The sequence below is a fragment of the Betta splendens genome, chromosome 21 (assembly GCF_900634795.4).
Source record: "Betta splendens chromosome 21, fBetSpl5.4, whole genome shotgun sequence".
NCBI lineage: Eukaryota > Metazoa > Chordata > Actinopteri > Anabantiformes > Osphronemidae > Betta > Betta splendens.
Window position 1 is genome coordinate 4,057,336 of NC_040899.1, and position 18,833 is coordinate 4,076,168.

General features: G+C 48.0%; 2 protein-coding genes across 9 annotated transcripts; both read right to left on the reverse strand.

Annotated features, from left to right (window-relative positions):
* Nucleotides 1–1,464: 1,464 nt before the first annotated feature.
* arl5a (ADP-ribosylation factor-like 5A) lies at nucleotides 1,465–5,441 on the reverse strand. Its single transcript, XM_029136133.3, has 6 exons — nucleotides 5,074–5,441; nucleotides 2,988–3,048; nucleotides 2,741–2,888; nucleotides 2,505–2,588; nucleotides 2,257–2,408; nucleotides 1,465–2,101 (listed from the first exon to the last, which is right to left on the reverse strand). The coding sequence occupies exons 1-6, from the start codon at nucleotides 5,117–5,119 to the stop codon at nucleotides 2,053–2,055; spliced, it is 540 nt and encodes a 179-aa protein (XP_028991966.1). The 5' UTR covers nucleotides 5,120–5,441; the 3' UTR covers nucleotides 1,465–2,052.
* Nucleotides 5,442–5,867: 426 nt separating this feature from the next.
* cacnb4a (calcium channel, voltage-dependent, beta 4a subunit) lies at nucleotides 5,868–18,127 on the reverse strand. Of its 8 annotated transcripts, none has more exons than XM_029136129.3 (14): nucleotides 17,856–18,125; nucleotides 17,067–17,150; nucleotides 11,794–11,913; nucleotides 11,598–11,720; nucleotides 11,015–11,142; nucleotides 10,861–10,937; nucleotides 10,680–10,699; nucleotides 10,266–10,346; nucleotides 9,131–9,189; nucleotides 8,937–9,046; nucleotides 8,660–8,811; nucleotides 8,120–8,215; nucleotides 7,800–7,976; nucleotides 5,868–7,709 (listed from the first exon to the last, which is right to left on the reverse strand). In XM_029136129.3, the coding sequence occupies exons 1-14, from the start codon at nucleotides 17,916–17,918 to the stop codon at nucleotides 7,446–7,448; spliced, it is 1,554 nt and encodes a 517-aa protein (XP_028991962.1). In that variant the 5' UTR covers nucleotides 17,919–18,125; the 3' UTR covers nucleotides 5,868–7,445. The 8 variants fall into 8 exon arrangements, with proteins under 8 accessions (XP_028991962.1, XP_028991961.1, XP_055361228.1 ...); XM_029136128.3 differs by having other exon boundaries at nucleotides 10,861–10,940; nucleotides 17,856–18,124; XM_055505253.1 differs by having other exon boundaries at nucleotides 5,868–7,976; nucleotides 17,856–18,127.
* Nucleotides 18,128–18,833: the final 706 nt, after the last annotated feature.

Genomic DNA, 18,833 nt, shown 5'->3' on the forward strand with positions numbered 1-18,833 from the left:
TGAGGAAGTGGCTTTTATTCTGTGAGCTAAGTAAGTTATTCATAATCACTTACCTCAAATGGTTTGTGACCACACAGTCCTTTCATTCGCCTGGTTTATCACATTCTGTCATGCATTTTTCCCCACAGCAAACACAACCTTTAGTGGCGATGAACACAAGATTTAAACGTGTCTCTTTGAGGCTGCAAATAAAATATATGTAAAACCACTATTTACAGAATTAGCCAGACCGAATCAACAGAACATTTAAATTAGATTGGTTTTACTAAGTAAATAGAAATCTTTTCTGGGTATGTAAACATCCCAAGTTCAGCCGCGGGCATTTAACGTTTGTTGAATGTTGCAGTCAAATGATCAACTTGCCAAAGACGACATGATTAGTCACTGGAAAAAATTACCGATGACTGGCGACAGCAGAACAGCTGCGAGAAAAGACCATCACAACATACTGTAAACACTGCTGGCTGTCAATCAGGCCACCAACAGCAAAACAATGAAACGAAACCAATTAGTCACACGATGAATTCACAAGAACAGGAGAGGGTGTTTGTCATTTCTGGAATGATTTGTCTGTACCATTACACACACCTTTATTATTCTAAGCATAAATTAAAACTGCACAAACAATATGTCAAACAATGAGCTCGGCCTCCCAATCACATCACTGGGGTTAATATAGCCTGTGGCCTATCTGTGACACATCACTGAAAATAAACAGAGGGCATTCAGTTCTCCCAACCTGCAGCATGGACTGGTGGAAAATACTCGCAAATGCTGTTTTAGTATCTTTAGTATTAAAAACATCTGCTAATTTGATTTCTAGTTACCTGACGCAGTTCAACCTGCTCAAAAAAAGTACTAAACAAATCATAATCATCATCTTTATTTTCAAAATTACTGGGGCAAAGGCAATAAATTCAATTTTGTCAATCTAGTCTTTTATTGCCTAGATTTTAGGACCTATGAGTTTTTAAATAACATGTATATACTGTATAGTGTTGACTGTTTAAATGAGCTGGCTTAAAAGGGAATTCCGTAGCCGTGTCTACTTCCTTAAACCAATAGTTTTCAGAATAGCTCATTGTGACTAACTGAAATATTGTCTTCCTCTTCCTCCCTTTATGACTCAATCTTAAATTGGCTATGCTGACAAAATAGAGCAGTGAGCAACAGGCCAGTTAAAAGAGCTGCAGGCTTGTTTTGTGGCTGCCCTCCTTATGGTTTTGTTAAAAAGGTAACAGGTCTACTGTGTATCTCTTGCTATGCAGCCTCGTTGTCTTCCTTTCTCCAACTGCTTACTGGGTGCTGCCCACATTTAAGACATGGTCACCTGAGTCCCTGTGTTGTTTTACTCACTTTGGCTTCCTCTTTCCTGGCTTCTCTCAATCCTTGATAAGAATCTGCTCCCTAAAGTGCCGAACAATGTATGTTGTAAGTCATCTGAAAGAAATCATAACATTCACCTGAAACAGATAAAAACACTTTATTTCACTGATTATTCATAGGAACTGAAACAAGAGGGCTTGTTGTGATTTCACCCTTCCTGCTGCATGTTCCAGTCACCGTCAACCATCATCGCTTGAACATTCTGCTGCAGGCACCACGTTAAGAGAGAATACTGGACTGTACACACAGGGGGCAATAAAACCACCACAGCCAGTACGGCAATACTGCAAGGCCACCATGGGCTAGACTCACACACAGCTGAAGAATAAGTCCAGGTAGTTCACAGTCAGACACTGTGCTGACATCAGTGTTTAGCTGAAAGGGAAACCGTGCAGAAATTTTTATTTAAATAATTTCAATGTCTTCTTTTTCCAACGTCCTTATGAAAAGGTCACGTTTCTGGTTTAGAGTTCAGACGTCATGTGTATAATAAATTATCACAGAAGAATATAAAGTCCTGGCAGCAATCTGCTCATGTCAGCTACACAGAAAAGAGGAGAGGGCCATCCGTCAACCGTCTCACTCCCTCCATCCTCACTTCACGCTCACGTCTCGGTGTCAGAAAAGCAGTGTGAGGGCACACTCTTGATCAAAGTCAAAGGGTCATCATCTCACACGCAGCCTCGACATCATCCACTCAAGCCCCTGGCACAACCTGGAGACAAACAAAAGGGTGGGCGTGACATAGAGGAATGGGGATGAGGGTGAGAGTGGGACACAAATGCAGATGAATCAGGATTAAGACACGATCTGTCTACTGCAGAAGAACAAGTCTCCAATTAGTGACATATTGGCAGTGTAGTTTCTTACCCTTCCCCAGTGAGCGCGCAACAGGCCTGGATGTGCCACTGATGGTCTTTAACTGAGGTAAGCTGGAGGCTCTGGGAGATCTCAGCCACGGTCATGCAACCTTTCACATCTTGCTTGTTGGCAAAGATCAACAGTCCCGCTTTTCTTAAATCCTGGAAGGCAAATCATATGAAATGACTAACTGCTTTAGTGATTTTAAGGCAATTGATTGATAATTAGTATCATTGTCACTCTTTATTGATACTCACTTCATGTGCTAACATTCTGTAGAGTTCTTCTTTGGTTACAGAGATTCTTTCTCTGTCTGTGCTGTCAACCACCACAATTACAAACTAGTGAAAGAAGACAGAAATAATAAACTGTTAAAAAGTGTCCAGTGCCTTATTCAAGATGGCACCACAGCTATGCTGAAGGGTATTAGAATGCATCTATGGATTTATATCAAGACATCACATTACCACTTTGTGATTTGCAGTGAGCTTACTTCTGTGTTTGTGTAGTATGTATTCCACGAGGACCTGAGGGACTCCTGGCCTCCAATGTCCCACATTAAAAAATGTGTGTTGTTGACCACGATCTCCTCAACATTGCTCCCAATCGTAGGAGAGGTGTGTACCACCTCATTCATTGAACTGAAGAGAAAGACAATATATCAAACAAAGTAATGCCTTTGATTGTGGTGGCATAAAATCAATTCTCATACACACTATATGGAAAGTTTAGATACTTACAACTGGTAAAGAATTGTGGTCTTGCCAGCGTTGTCCAGGCCCACAATAATGACTTTGTGCTCTAAATAGCAAGCAAGACACAAAGAGCCAACAGTAAAAATGAACTGACTGGTGTGTGACTATTATGTTAACTCAATCATGCAGTCTGGTTTAAAGATGTCTTCAAAAGATTTACTGCACTGAAAAATTCAAACAACAGCCTTTTTGTGGTCAGCCCAGCATATTTCGGCTTCACACCTCTAGCATCACAGAGACACTCGGTGCTGTGAAGACTGCACTTTCACAGCTACAAATGAGTTAGTGGGAGGTCCTAAGTGCGCTTTAACAAATCAGGGGTGTGACAAGGTGTGACAACTTGGTTTAATTGCTCTCTTGCTGTTGTTACAGAAAGTGCCAAGTGTTAACAGCGTGCACAAATGTGGGACAAAGTCAAAGCGAAGCACAAGGGATCCCGGAGTAGATGGCTTTTCTGAAAATCTTCTGTGACAACCAGCCGCTTCAGGGATCTACAGCATTTGAAGTTCATTTCAAATAGTGAATGACTTTGCTATGCTTCTGATCCTGTGACAACGCATGAAACACATGAGGCACTGGTAAAAGGTGAAACTAGAGTATGATGGTACAAGATTACATGCACATTTCACGCACACATTTTTGGTATTGTACTTTGATGGCTTATCTAAACCATCTTGCTCAGTGTTTACAGTGCAGCTTGGATTGTGGTTGCTAGATGAAGGTATGCACAACAACATATACTGTACAGTGCGGTGACAACTGACTAAATCTGACTCAAGGTAAGGAAGTGAAAACAAACAAAACTTTACAAGATGAAAATGTTGGCCTTATCGTGCACTTCCCCATTCAGGCTAAAAATCTGACTTTTTTAACACTTAGTTCTATTAAACACTAAACACTGGATGGATAGACACAACATTTACTACCACCGCCAGTCTGTCTGTCAGTCAGATCTGCACATCTGAAAGAGTAAAAACATTGTCTAGAATAAAAAGGTCATGCAGGTGTCAGCTGAGCTTCATGGACAAGTTTTTCTAAACATACAGTAACAACAGTTGACATATTTAGGAACAGCTGGCACAGTAACTGCTTGAGCTTCCTCCCATCACACAGTCTGCAACTTATAATGTTGTTCCACTTCCTTTTTCTTAAACTGCTTGGCCAATGTATTAGTATTTTAAGTACTGTTGGACAAAGATCTTTAGGCTTCAGTCTTGATTCTAACTGGTGGAAACATTGGGCTGAGATTACGAGGTCTGACTTAGCAATTGAAAAATATACGACCCCTTTGCCTGGATGGAGAAATGAACAGCTTAGTTTGTAAAGCCCAATGTCCTCATGCATAAATATATTGATGGGCATTTTTTTATAAAATTGAACACTGGGTAAAGCCTGGAAGCCTGTGGTGTATAAACGGCACACAAACATTAATGCGAATACCAGCAGAAACACCAGCAGCTTTGTAAGGATAGAGAGGGATATAATGGAACAGAACTGAGTCATGACCAACTTATACTATGGAATTATAGTCATCTATGCTAAGCCAAACGCGTTAATTGATGTTTGGTGCCCTGAATTCCTGCCTCCAGAGCGAAGGTGATGTGATCACAGCCAGCGTGAGTCACTCCCCAGTCATTCATTGATCCTTGTGAGTTCTGCTGATGTGGCTGACTCCGGTGCGCCCTGTTCGTGTAACTGTCTCCAGTCACAACACCGCTCTCTCACCGACGGGACAACGGACCACACATCGGGACTCGTGTTGCCGATTCAAGATCACTAACAAGGGATCGACTGTGTTTCGCCCAACCTGTGCCCCGAACCCTCACAGCATAAATAATAGAACACCAAGTTGGCGCAGAAACGGCGACAAGACACTATAGACATCTACATTTATGACCAAGTAAAGATGAAACACCAACGTTATACATGACACATGATACTGTAACAATATAGGGCTTTAACAGTCCCATTACAGCTGCTTCCAAGGCTAGCATGAAAAAGCAGGCCTCCTTTGACCATCGGCTTCCACATCTTCGACAGTTTTACTGATGTATCACAACACCACTCTTACCTTGGTGATTAAAAAGCCTCCATAGCTTTGTAAATAGTATCCCCATGGCTGACGACAACGGGGTTCGATGCCAGCTCCGAAGAATCCGCTGTCCCTTAGCTAGCTAGCATCGATGCTATCCACCGCTATCAACTTTAGCGTTCAACGTTAGCGAACTACACAGACGCCGAGCCGTAAACGCTGCGCGGTACGAACGCCATGCTCGTGAAGATGGTCTCAACTGTGTCTCTTTTAGACTTACAAAATGTACATTTAACGACAGAGGGCAACGCGCGAGGATAAAAGCAAAACAGTAAACACTGCTGGCTGTTCAGAAGTGCGCTGGGCTAGCTAGCTGTCAGTCGGCGCGCATGCGTACTAGCGCGTTTATGCTGCTACACTACAGTACATGCAGACAGGGTGAAACCAGCAGCGGAAATTCAGATTATGCCAAAATAACATCATATTTATAAACACAATCTGCGTCAAACTGAATTGTTTATTGGCTTCCTATGGTTCTAGTTTGAGGAGAAGGTATGCCAAATAATGATATTATATGATAATATTACATTTATTTATTTAGTTCACATACTATCATGTACCAACTTTCACCCATACTATGGAGATTATGAGGAATTCCTCTGAGATACTGTATTTAACAAACATACCATTCATACAGAACTCATTCCAGTCAAGTTATTTGCTAGGTTTCTTACTATGTCCAAACAGTATATTTTTAGTAAAGTAACTCGTTTCAGACGTTGGGCTTTAAGTTAAATCTAATATGGCAAATAAAGAAATGAAGGCAAACAATCTTTTTCAAGAAAAAATCTATGCATATAACAGCATAAGGGCAGTTTATTTCATTACAGTTGTAAAATTACAGTGCACACAAACTTTATGTCAAAGCATCATTCTCTCACAGGCAGTATTCAAGTCTTTTAAACCGCTGCTTATGCTCCAGATTTTTGAAACAACAATAAAAGCTACTGTATGTGGCAGGTACGAACAGAAGTCTGTCTTTCATCACTGAAGCACGATGAGCCTACGAACTAAAAATCTGATCTTAATATTTTCAACAAATTACAAGATACAAGGTTGTCAATCCCGCATGAACCAGCAGCATACGAGTGAATTCCTTTGATTGATTACAAATTGCTCTATTTATCCAAAAGTAGCACAAATGCAGCACAGTCCTGCCCAGGTGCTTTCAGGTACTGTAGTTAAGGGATTTGAAACTGAAACGGAATGAAATATAGTAACCAATCTACAGCTGGAGAGGGAGTTGGGTTTAATTGGTCCTTTTTTGTATTCAACCTCTAAAATAAGGTTAAAAGTGAAATTAAATTAATTTATTTAACCAGACATTGTAAAGGAATAAAGTGAATGTAATTTAATGAACTGAAATGAATTGTCTTGTATACATTTGACTGTATTTACACATGGAAGCCCTCAGAAGAAATCAATCACTAAAGTCTATCAATTCCAAATGATGTCCTGCCAAACACACAACTGACAACAGTAACTGATAAATGTAAGTGGAAGAATTCCTTCCATATGTTATTAGTTTCATATAAGAGCTAAATGGTAAAGTCTTTCAAGCTGCCCATCGTATGGGTTAGAACATAAACGCTACATCTGTCAGCGCATGTCTAGGTCTTGATGACCTCTCATTCCTGAGGTTTGGAGCTTTGTGTTAGTGCGTGCATGACATTTGTTTTCTATCCTTACATGATGGATGACAAAAAAAGGAGCAGAGAAAGAACAGCGAGGGAGCACAGGGAGCTACTGTGCGAACGGTGCACACCTCAACACTGCTCATGCCACGTGTGTGTGAAACTGATCTGGGACCAGGCTTCCTCCAGGATCTACTGCAGCCACATCGATTACAGTGGCCAACACGTGTGAGGAGCATCGCATTCTGCTCCGAGCGGCTCCTGGATGTGTGCAAACACACTCCGCGCCGCCCATCGGCGACTGGACGCTCTGTCTGGCACCGACCCGTCGTACCTGCACGCTACAGAAACAGCTGAGATGACGGGAAGGGCCTAGACGAGCCTCCGCTATGTAGCGCTTGCAGTACGGATCACCTGCCAGTCTAGTTCTGCCACACAGGAGCCGGAGTCAGACTGAGTCCAGCTTTAGTTTGCCCCGATAGAACACACCTCCTCTGCTTTTTGCTACATTTGTCCAGCCCCTTCCCATGTTCACATCAAAGCAAGAGCAGGGTTCAGAATGTATTAGCTTCGAATGCCTACCTATAGGCCACAGGGGGTAGGAGGTACTGTACTACACATAATACGAGGCTGGCACAGCAGAGCTGCCTCAGCGCTCGGGTCAATGGTGATGGTTTGGAGAAAGATGGCCTTCGCTATGTTCACGAGTGCCACAGCTCAAAGTCGGTGCATGGACTCCTGGCTGTAGGCTCCCGGTGATCCGCGGTTACGGTGAGGCTTATACGAGTCCTGATAGGGGTCCTGGTAGTCCTCCTCCACCAGAGGTGAGTGGTCCCGGCTCTGCTGGGACCCCGAGGACAGGCGGTTGCGGTTCTTGCGAGCGCGCTCGTTGTGGTAGTTCTCGTCAGCGGGCATCAGGCTGTGGCGTTCAACGGGGGAGCGATCGGCCGGCGCGTGGTTGCTGTTCCGGTTCCGTTGGGCCTGTTCCACAACACAAATGCCGACACTGTTTGGGACACGCTCGACAGAGCGGTTGGGCAGAACGCATGCAGCGGGGCGGTCGTCTGGCACCTGAATGGCGGCGGGGCACGGGGAGAGGGCGGTGGAGCCCAGGTTGCGTCCCAGCAGGGGGTTGAGCGGCGTGCTGAGCGACGTGTGCGTCGCGCGCCAGTAGGCCTCCAGGTACTCGGCCAGGTGCTCACACGCGTCCTCCAGCTGGTTCTCGTCCAGGATGATGTCAAACATCTCCTGGGGTCGTAAAGGAAGACAACAAATGTGCGTCTTGTGACGGATTCAGTTCTTATTTCAAAAAGAAAAGCCCGGTTATCTCAGAGACGCATTTATTTTCATGTTTTTAAAGGGTTTACAGTTACAGTTTACAGTTTACTCACGGATGGACATTGTGCTAGTTTCTCAGCTGCGACGAGCTGCACATTCAAGTGTTTGCTCTGAGATTTCCCTCTTGATTTGATCAGGCGCTGCAGGACCTGTGGCGAGAACGTGCACAATGAGCTCAGCGCTCCAGACACGTCCAGGAACCCACAGCGGCCTGAACATTTCAGCTGATGCATGCAAGTCCCCTAGATGAGATTCAATTACCAGAGAATTAAAGCTAACACAAGTAATAACACGCCTGTCGCCGGCGACATCATTCCAGACTCCGAATGAAGCAGTCACGCCTTCTGCCTCACTCTCCCTCAACGCCTGAATGGGTTTTCTCATATTTCACTTTAAATGTAAAAAGCAGGGCAATGAAATTAGACTTTTTTATTTGACTGGTCTGTTTGACATGTTTTTCTGCACCCTATTTGTTTTTGCGTTTTAATAATGTTAATCGTGAAATGCCCCAATGACGATTATTTACACTGCGCTGCTGAGAAGCAGCAGTAAATGGGAAACGGTGAGTTTGAATCCAAGCCCTCCAGTCTTACCTTAGGTGAGGACACTTTAACGTGGACGATAATGGGCGCTAATGAGGTCTTGATGAGCTGCGCCGGATGGTTGATGGTGTCTGCATCCAGCACCACCAGCTGCAGGGACCGGGCCAGCTCAAAGATCCGCTCTATCTCACTCTGCACCTCCGCTACGAGAACACACATCGAAGAGCGGCGTCAACACAAACAGGAAGGAGAGCTACGACATTTACAGTCTGATCGCACCACCAGACATGCACATCATTGAGTGACAGGTCCTGTACTGTAGCTTTACCCAGGCTGGAGCGGGTGTTGGATCGCTCAATGATGGCCCTCTTACTGGGGTTGTTAAGTACTGACCTCTTGGCCAACGATATGTCAGCGGTTACCCGCGTGATGGACACCCTGCAACCACAGCAGGCATTCACGTTAACGGGGGGAGGGGGGGGGCAGCAGACGGACGACCGGAACAAAGGTCCGACGACTCACCTCCCATCAAACCTGTGCTTCAGGAAGTCGAACAGCGCCTTCTGCATCATATCCGTCACCTGCGTCGAGGAGGCGGAATAAATCCACAGTTAAAGACGCATCAGAGCGCGCGCACCAAGCAAACAGAGCGCCTCTGTACTCGGCAGCAAACACCATTAGTCATTCTGATGCCGTCCATTCATGAACTGCACCCTTGACCGAGCGCTCCGTCCACAGAGAGCGCGGCTTCTCCCCACAGACGAACACATTAAATACAGTGATTAAGAGCTACAGCGGAAAGCGTCTCAGACTCCACTGCTCAGGTGATGAATTGAGGCAATCACACAGTTCAAGGCCCAGCGCAGCTTTGAAGCTTAGGCTGATGAATATGAGTGAAACTCTGAGGCCTTGGTATTGAGTGAGCGGGCGAGCGAGAGAGAGAGAGAGCAGACGTACAGTAGCTGCTTCTATTCAGAAAGTCGAGCTAAAAGTCATGTTATCGGTTCAAGCCTGCAAATATGTGAAGCCAAAGGGCAGAGCTGTGCGGCAGCCGTCACTCTGATGCGTCACCGAGCCTCACAGTGACACAGACTCAACACAGTGCCACCGTCAGCGGCTTTACCATAATATCATTGTGTGACAGTAATGAAATGCTGCCGCGTTTCTTCGTCAGAATGAGCGGCGACGCTCATTTTAGCACTGGGAAAATGAATTCTTGTGCCGCACACATTATTCTCTGTTTCTTATTTCAAACCATGCTCCACTTTTACAGACTGATGCAATTTACCCAGAAGGTTGTTACCACGGCAACACTAGAATGGGAGGTGAGGCCTGTGATTCCATGACAACTGACTCCGGCTCCCACCTCCCACCCCCTCTTTGGCTTTCTTTATTGTTTGTTTTTTAGTTCCAGTGGCAGATGCAGCTTCATATTTTATCTCTGTGAATTTTAAATTCAGGAGGAAACCAGCCAGAATTGATGTTTTTACTTAAACCAGCGCGAAACGGAATATTTGCTAAATGATAAACAAACTGTAAAGTATCCTTACTGTCAGTTGACACACACATGCACTGAGACTACTGTAGATAAAATTGTATTACTTGTTCCAGAAAAAGCCAGAACACGACTGCACTGACTTCATAAGCAGTGTCGTACCTCATAACCTTTGAGAGAGGGCCCCACCAGGACAACCGGCCTCATGGAGGGGACCACGTCATACGGGGGGATGTGCTCAGCCTGTAGGATGGGGAACACGCAGCTACAGTCAGGCTTTGACCTTATTACCATGTGTCACCTGATGTCGGCGATGCTCCGGGATGCTGCTCTGTAGTAACGGGGGGATTTAGTGTGCACACATCTCATTATGCTCTGATCGGCACGTAGATGCAGCAGCCAATTACTTTAATGCAACCCAGTGACTTTGTGCACGCTCACCTCGGTAGGATGTGCTGAATTAGGTCAATGGGAGCATTAAGCATTTAAGGGCACATGGACTATCTCCAGTACATATAAATAAAAATTTATGAAAATGACAGTTAGTAGAATATGAAAGTGACTGAAGCTACTCACCACTTTCTGTTTCTGCTTTCCTGCAACAAATGAAGAGTGAAGTCAGTGAGTCACTGTGGGCTCAGACAGGTATCACACACATCACAGGATGAAGTGCTCCTGCTGCTAGGAAGACACAAACACACAGCGGGCCCCGAGACCTACAGTCCCCTCAGTGGATGCGTGCGTGTCTGGGACTCACCTGCAGAGTTGGGGTTTGGCTTGAACGTGCCTGACACCATATCACCCAGGCTGGAGGAGGAATTCCCACTGGATTTACTGCTGCGTTCACAACAAGGAGCAGAGCGGTAAATCAAACAGACTGAAGTGATGCCCCCCGTCTCCCACCCACTCACCCATGGAAGCGTCCCCGCTTCTGCTCCTGCTGGAGGCGGATGTTCTCCAGCTTCAGAGGGCTCGGGATGAAGCCGATGTCGCAGCCCTCCTTCACCAAGCGACCGATCCACCAGTCGTTGTTGTACTTCTGTAACGGCAGGACGCATGTGAGTCTGCGCTGCACCCTTTAAAATATAGATGCGGGAATAAACCTGCTTTGTGGGTCTCAATTTCAAACAGAATCAAAGAGGAATAAGATGAAACGCTGCGATTTACTGTCGAGAGCAGATCAAAAAGAAGCCGCCTTCTGAGCAGCGCTGCAGGTTTCAGAAGACTCCAACTAATTAAAGATGTATTAGTAAAATTAGCATTTTCCAATTAACAGCTGGACGTCACCCAAGGTTCACCCCGAAAGAACACGTCAACACATCAGGAGGTGTTAACAGCATTAAAAAACAAACGATGAGAAGAATGAGAGTCCCTCAAGTGGAATTCAGCAAATAAAATGTTCCTGAGAACTGAGCTTCTAACCACAATACAAATATCAACATGCACAAGGAGGCACTTTTCATGTGGTGCGCAGAGTAAAATAAGTCCATTCACCTCTTTGATGTGCAGGAAGTCCTTGGCATCAAAAGACACAGCGGTGCCGGCCACCGGGACGTCCTCATCCAGCGCTCCACAGTAGCTGACGTTGGTCCTCACGGCGAACGCCACCGATTTGGCCTGTGGGACACAAGTCACAGCTGATTCTAGGCGCTCCTGCAGCGGCCTCAGCGCCGGCGTGCAGTCACCTGACCTTGGCCCGCTCCAGCTGCACCGAGGCCTGCTGCTCCTTCTCCTGCCGCCCGCCCTCCTTCTCCTCCTCCAGGGACACATCCGAGTCAGACGGGCGGCTTGTGTAGGAATCAGCGGAGCCCTGGAGAGCAGAGCATGCGTCGTTACCAGGAGGAGCTGGAACCTGCGTCTCAGGGTGAATTCAGTACATGTGGACGCTGTGACTGCTGTGTCACACGGACTGCTCTTCACACGGGGTCAAAGAGGGACTCTGATGGGCTGATTAATCTGAGGCAGAGGAAGTTAAAACACGCAGCCCTGTCTCATTTATGTCACGAATAAATAAATATATGTACAAATATAAACATTAATACATATCAGTTTGAATTGTCTCTTCAGAAAACGTTCTCTTGGAAAGCAACCAAGAAACCCATTCCACTATTGAAGGGAAACACCTCCAGAGCTAATTAATATCACCGTCCTGAGGAGGAAATAGAGTACGCACACGCTAGGTTTATGCCCCACGAGGAGAGAAGGGAGCGTTGGTGGAGGCACAGCGTCCACTCGGCAGCGCAGCCTGAGGAAATGATTCCACACCTTCAGCAGAGACGATGCACAGCAGGAGCGTGACTCCATCCAGAGCCGAGCGGAGCTGACACATGGAGCCAAATGAGCAGTTTGACAGCGTGCTCCAAACGGCGGCGAGGTGAGCTGGCTAACGGACCTGTTCTACAGGCCATCAATCAACAGCGGGCTGAACGGAGCAGTTGGACCGGCCGAGCAGCACGCGTGTGACGGGCCGAGCAGCGCCGGTCCGCATGCGGGGCGTTCAGGGCCTATGGGAGATCCGAGACACTGGATCTGGGGTAGAGGTGAAGGTGCCGGTGGTGGTGCAGCACATCACATGGACGGTCGGGTCCGAGGTTTCCCATTAGAACATGGCCCAGAACCATGGCCCATAATGGTGCGTGCTGCATGTCTGCAGCGCTCTGGGCTCCGCAGGCTGCTCATCGCTGCTTTCTACACAAAGGAGGGGACGGGACGCTGCTACTGTATCACTGACACCAGTGTCCTGGTGATTCATGGCCCCACGGTGTCTGTTAGCAGCCTGTCTACAGGCATTTGTGAGGCTCTTTGTTTGCTTTTGTCTGGTCCCAACAGATCTGTGTCAGCTTCTCCTCCCAAACCCACAATAACTAAATGAGCGAGGCTTAAGGCGCCATCGTGTAAAGAGCACTGACATCTAGTGGTCTTTAATCTGATGTTGCAAATGAATTATTATCTGCATTCAGTCACTTTTTTGTACAAAGCAAAGATAAACCGAGCCGAAAAACATTGTGTGCATCCACTTCATTAGACGATAACTGGAGGATTCCTTCATTCCTTCAGTCAGCACAAACGTTCACCCACAGAAACAGACGCTGCTAAAAGCCTCCATCCACGTTAGAGCTGAGCTGGAGTCAAAGCTGGAGTCAAAGGAGTCAAAGGTCAACTGTCTGGTGGCGTCAGTGCTCCATGTGGAAGCAGCTGCAACAGGGTGTACAACACAAACATCATGAAACACACACACGGCCACGGTCTGATGGGCTGAAGGGCGTCGCTCGGTGAAACGGCTTCACGCTTCACTAGCTTCACTGTGCAGCTCATTCTGAAGCCCCACTGCATTCTGGGAATGTCTGAGCTGCTTGTTCCTCAGACTCAGACGCTTTGAAACCTCTGTAACATCTGTCAAGGCCTTTGCTTCGTTACACAGGTTCTGCAGGTTGTCGGCTCATTGACAGCAATAAATCACCGAATCAGCATTTAGCGTTTTGAAGCTGAAGTTTTAGTGAAACTGGATAACGTGACGTGAGAACGACCTGCTGATCCAGTAGCAGGCACCCGCTGGTCCAGATGTGTGATGGCACTATATATATATGAAACAGACGAAAAAAAGCACGAGAAGCCAGAGACTGAAGCTGCCGCGCGTCACTGACAGAAGCAGTACGTCCTACACACACACACACACACACACACACACACACACACACACACACACACACACACACGCTGGAGATCTTATTGTCTGAGGGTTAAGTGTCCAGTCTTGGGTCCATCCTGACACACTCAGGCCTTATCTATTCAGACACACACACACACACACACGCACACACACACACACACTCACACTCACACATTCACACACACACACACACACACGCACACACACACACACACTCACACTCACACATTCACACACACACACACTCACACTCACACACACACAACCTCCAGGGATGAGGCGCATTGTAGACGCCCTTAAGCTGTTTCACTTCACTGTCACTAAAAGCAGCGTAAAGGTTAAAGGTCAAAAGTCTCCAGGCTCCACGCCGCCAACACCAAATCCAGCTGTGACGATAACGAACATTTACGACGTTCCGTTTTTACGTAAGACGAAGGTGAGTCACGCCTGCGTTTGAGCTGAACTGTAGCAACTAGGTTGAATCACTCGTGGCTGATGAATCATCATTCATCAGCCAGGAAGCTACGCTACTCATGTGTTACACTGGTCATTTTACACAACAGCACGCTGGAGTTCACCTTTTGTCTTCACAGACATGCTGTTAGTGACGCTGCTCTTCATCATTGTGGAACTCAGAGTCACAGCCGTCTGGACCTAGACGTGTTCGGGTCCGGGCTGTGCTGCTGGACATGGACTCATTCTGGGTCCATGCGATTCTCCAGAGCCGAGAGCGACTCAGAACTGGACGAACCAGCTTGTAAAAACACGAACCGGAGTGAGAAGTGAACTTCAGAGTCAGCGCCTAACGCGACCGCATGCCTTTGGACTGTGGGAGGAGGAGCCCGGATAAACGGGAACCAGAACCGGTCGGAAAGCCCAAACCCCCGGAGGCTGCGAGCTCCAGATGGAAGCAGCTGATGTCAGGTGGAGTCACACAAGGGTCCCGACAGGTTCGGGCTCAGTGGAACCCTTCACTTCTCCACCACTCACACACTTAATTCACTATTAAAAGAAAACCCCAACAGGCTGAAGGAGTAACGTCACAGCCATGGGTCTTCTCAGGAAACCCAGATGAAGCACGGTGGAGCGATGAAGATGGAGATGCAGACAAGTGAGAGAAATACAAATGAATGATGATGAAGATGATGATGAGCTCATACACCAGCGATCCGGCTCAGTCAGACCAGACTGTGCAGATGGTTGATGCCGGAGCCTTTAGACGCGCTCTCTGGAATCCACACACACACACACACACACACACACACACACACACACACACACACACACACACACACACACACACACACACACACACACACACCCTTCCCCCAGCCTCCTCTAACTCAATCCCCCGAGAAGAGTGCACGTTGACGATACGACCCCCGACGCCCCTCCACTCACCGCCTCCGAGTCTTCAAATCCATGAAGGTACAAGTTATCGTACATGGAGGAGTGGGTTTCCGAAAAGCAGCTCGTCGGCGCGGAAAGGACGGGAGGAGAGCGAGATCAGCCGGTCTCCAGCAGAGGATGGTGGCGAGGACACCTCCTCCTCCACATGAAGGTGGGCCGCCGAGCAGCAGAAAGGGGGGGTCGACCGGATCCTACTGTCCCCGCGCCGAGTGGGAGCTCCTTCCCATCACCTGCCGCCTGCGTGTCCCCAGAGCAGCGGACCTGGCGTCTGTCTGCCGGGCTCCGGTCACGCTCACCAGCCAATCGCCTCCTCCGGCAGCGCTGGGCGACAGCGGCGGGGCGCAGCCCGCCGATTGGCCGGCGGAGGCTCCCGTCAGCTGCCTGGCTGTGAAGGAGGAGGGAGGTGAGGGGAGGCGGGGCGGGTCTGATGCCCGGTCCATCAACAGCCAGCAGGCTGTGAGGCGTGTGTGAGGTAAAGCCACAACCTGAACACACAAAGCAGAGCTCTGTAGCAGGCAGTCGGCCAATAAACGTCTGCCGCACAGAAGCGCTCCACGTATTTATGCCCAGGCTTGTATTTTTCCAAACCCATTCAAACGGCGAGGGATTACGTTTTCGCAGGGATCTGTGGCTGGAGTGGAGCGACAGCGCCCTCTGCTGGTCGGCCCCGTGGCGGCAGCTGCACCTGCTCCTCATCAGGTGAAGCTGAGCAGCGTAAAAGCGGACAGGTCCAAACTGAGGGCTGGATAAGCAGGGGGTGATGCCAGAGTGAGCCGGGCCAGGGCCGGTCCAGACGTCCACGAGTGACGGGCCACTGGTGGAAGCATGTGACCTACATAGGAGGGATTATGTGCATGAAGGAGCCTGGTGCTCGTGACGCGGGGGACGAGTGCTGCCTCCTCTGTTGTGATGCAGGTGCTGATCGACTGGTTTCCAGGAGGACGCTTCAGAACCTTTAATGTCCTAAAGCGAGACTTCACCCACATCTGGAGGTTTGACACTGTGGCTCCGTTTCAGGGATTAAACGTGGATTATTATGGGCCCGAGTTCAGACTTTTTAATGGGCTCGCTGTTGAGATATTTAGTTCAGCGCTGCAGTGGCTGAAAAAGTAATTTAACAGTCGGTCTCGGCTGACGAGGCCATTACAGCAGCCGCAGCGTTAATTAAGACCCAGTTTCAGGCTCACTCCGTGGCACCGACGCCTCCCCAACTCCAGTCTCACAGACTCGAGGGCCGTCTGGATCAACCCCCGGGAGCCGAGGCAGTCCGACCCCCGCGGAACATCTGTCCCCAGAGCGGCGCGCGCCAACATCTGGGGGAGCGGGCTTCTCAGGCGTCTGAGTCAGACGAGGAGCCTTGAGTCCCGGCTGCTGCTCCGCAGCGTCCCCTCGCGCGCCCTCGCCTCCCGGGCGCGACCCCCGTTGTTTCGGGGCGGCCGTTGCCATGGCTACAGGCGGGAATCAAAGCGAGCCCACCGCTCCGCTTCTCACCTGATGACGACGGCGCCAGCGATGACACAGATCGCAGCGGGGGTGTGACAGAAATCTGCGAGCGCGCGGTAAAGAAAAGGAGCGGGCGAGAGCGCGCGTACATCGCTCCGTCCTTCTGTCCTCCACGGCGTCGCCGCGCTTCTCCATTTTGTCTCTTTGTCATTTCCGGCCCCTGTGATCAAACCTGCTGTTGTGTTGTGTATTTCTGATTCTGGTGTCTTTTGTGTTGCTCCAACGTTATCTTGGAGACTTGTTGGAGGGAAATCAAGTCTCAGGACTTAATGCAGGAAACCAGTCTGACTTGTTTTACATATGGAGCCCTGACTCCGTGCTCATGAGGTAAACATCATCTTGGACCTCGTGGTTCGGTTCGGTTCTGCCCTGTGTCCTACCTGTCTGAGGATGAAGCTGGTGGAGGTGGTGCTGCCGTCGGACCTCTTCAGTCGGCTGCGCCGCGAGTAGGTGCCTCTGTTGGCCTGGTTAGGACAGAACAAGCGTGAGTTCAAGCCCCTGCTTTTCATCCAGCACTAACTCAAGGGCACCTTCCTTCAAGTGGTCCCATTAAAAGCAGCACCTCGGCCCCAGGGGTCGACCGGCTGCTGCGATGACCTGATTACATGAAGGCAGCACTCAGAAGCCACATCTGTGCTGCAGGTCTGTGCGTGTGTGTGTGTGTGTGTGTGTGTGTGTGTGCAGCATCCTGCCACGCCACAGAACAGCTGGCGACTTTCACTTTGTACCTGAACTTGATTTATTGTAATCGTTGACATTATTGATAATTAGGTCGTGATTTGTCAACAACTTGTTTGTCTCTAACACCAGAAAATGGTGAAAAGTACAGCACACAGCGAAGTCAAAGCAGGACTGTGCTCCAGTTGCTAAAAATCCATTTCTGCTCATGGGTCGCCTCATACATCACAACTGGAACTCCATCAGAAATGTTAAATATTTAAGCACGCTGTTATATTTCATTTTAATAAATCAAACTATCACCTCAGTGCACGACTGTCTAGTTTGACTAATGATGCCTTAGGGGCTCATTAGCAGTAATAAAAAATGCAGGATATTGAGTTTTTGCAGATCAGTACTCGCTACAATCAATGTTTTTTAAGCACATTATTATTATTATTATTATGGTTATTGTTATTATTAATAATATTAAGACTGGAGTTCCATCCTACCTGGAACACGGGCTTCTGCAGCCCGTCTCCTATCCCGTGTCTGGTGTAGATGTGCCGGGACATCTCAGCCAGTTCGTCGGTCCAGGGCGGAGGCTGCCGCTCGGTGCCGCTCCACTGGAACTGCTGCTGGTCCGCGGGCGGAACCTGAACCGCTGACTCCAGCTTTGCTCGGGTTCAGGACAAACAGGACTGATGGGGGAAACGGCGGTGCTCGGCTGGGGCCGCAGCTCAAGATGCGCCCGCTCCGCTCGGCTCCGGTGCGACTGAAGCAGCCTCCTCCTCCTCCTCCTCCTCCTCCTCCTGCTCCCTCCACACACGCTGAGTGGTGCTGCGTTCGTGGACAGCGCGGAACTTCAGGATTTCAGCCACGCAACTTCAGACGCAGGGAGAAGTTGTGTTACGTTTTTATTTTATTTTATAAATAAAAATACAAATTTATTTATTGCTCCATATTTCTTTAGCTGTGTTACTGTAATTTGAATTTTCATTTTCTGTTTATTTTTCCTGACACTGCACGTTCATTAACATGAACACTCTTAAATTTAAAATGTTTATGATTTAACAGTTCTGGGTTCTGTATTTTACAAGCTGCATTTTAAGACAACTAAAATTTTCAGCGCACACTCATGTTCTTGTAAGTGATGAGAGTTCAGTTCGATAGGACCTTCATACACACTGGTGTGTAACATATTTACCTTCTTCAAACACTAGAGAATATAGACACAATAAATAATCAAAGTAAAGCCTGCTGAGTTATAGGTTTTTCATATTTACCATTTGATTCATTTTTAATCCAACACAGTCACTCTCTTCTTATCAGCTGCCGTGGTCTCTGCTCATAAACAATCCACCTGTCAATATTATCTGGGTTTATTCATGAGGACAAACAGCAGAGGATGAAACGGCCTCAGTCGTCCTTGGCAGACTGAGCTACCTGCTGTGCTGCTTTCAGACAATCCACCGCAGGGCTGTGCAAAG

Bases quoted from the DNA above. Each gene is read 5' to 3' on its own strand.
- cacnb4a (XM_055505252.1), bottom strand. From the start codon at position 17,918: ATGTCCCGGCACATCTACACCAGACACGGGATAGGAGACGGGCTGCAG. The intron at 11,914-17,066 runs GTAGGACACAGG...TCTGCTCTCCAG, and splicing joins CCAGCTTCATCCTCAGACAG to GGCTCCGCTGATTCCTACAC. The intron at 8,216-8,659 runs GTAAGACTGGAG...TTCTCGCCACAG, and splicing joins TTAAAGTGTCCTCACCTAAG to GTCCTGCAGCGCCTGATCAA.
- arl5a (XM_029136133.3), bottom strand. From the start codon at position 5,119: ATGGGGATACTATTTACAAAGCTATGGAGGCTTTTTAATCACCAAG. The intron at 3,049-5,073 runs GTAAGAGTGGTG...CTTGCTATTTAG, and splicing joins GAGGCTTTTTAATCACCAAG to AGCACAAAGTCATTATTGTG. The intron at 2,409-2,504 runs GTGAGTATCAAT...TTTGCCTTCCAG, and splicing joins ACAGAATGTTAGCACATGAA to GATTTAAGAAAAGCGGGACT.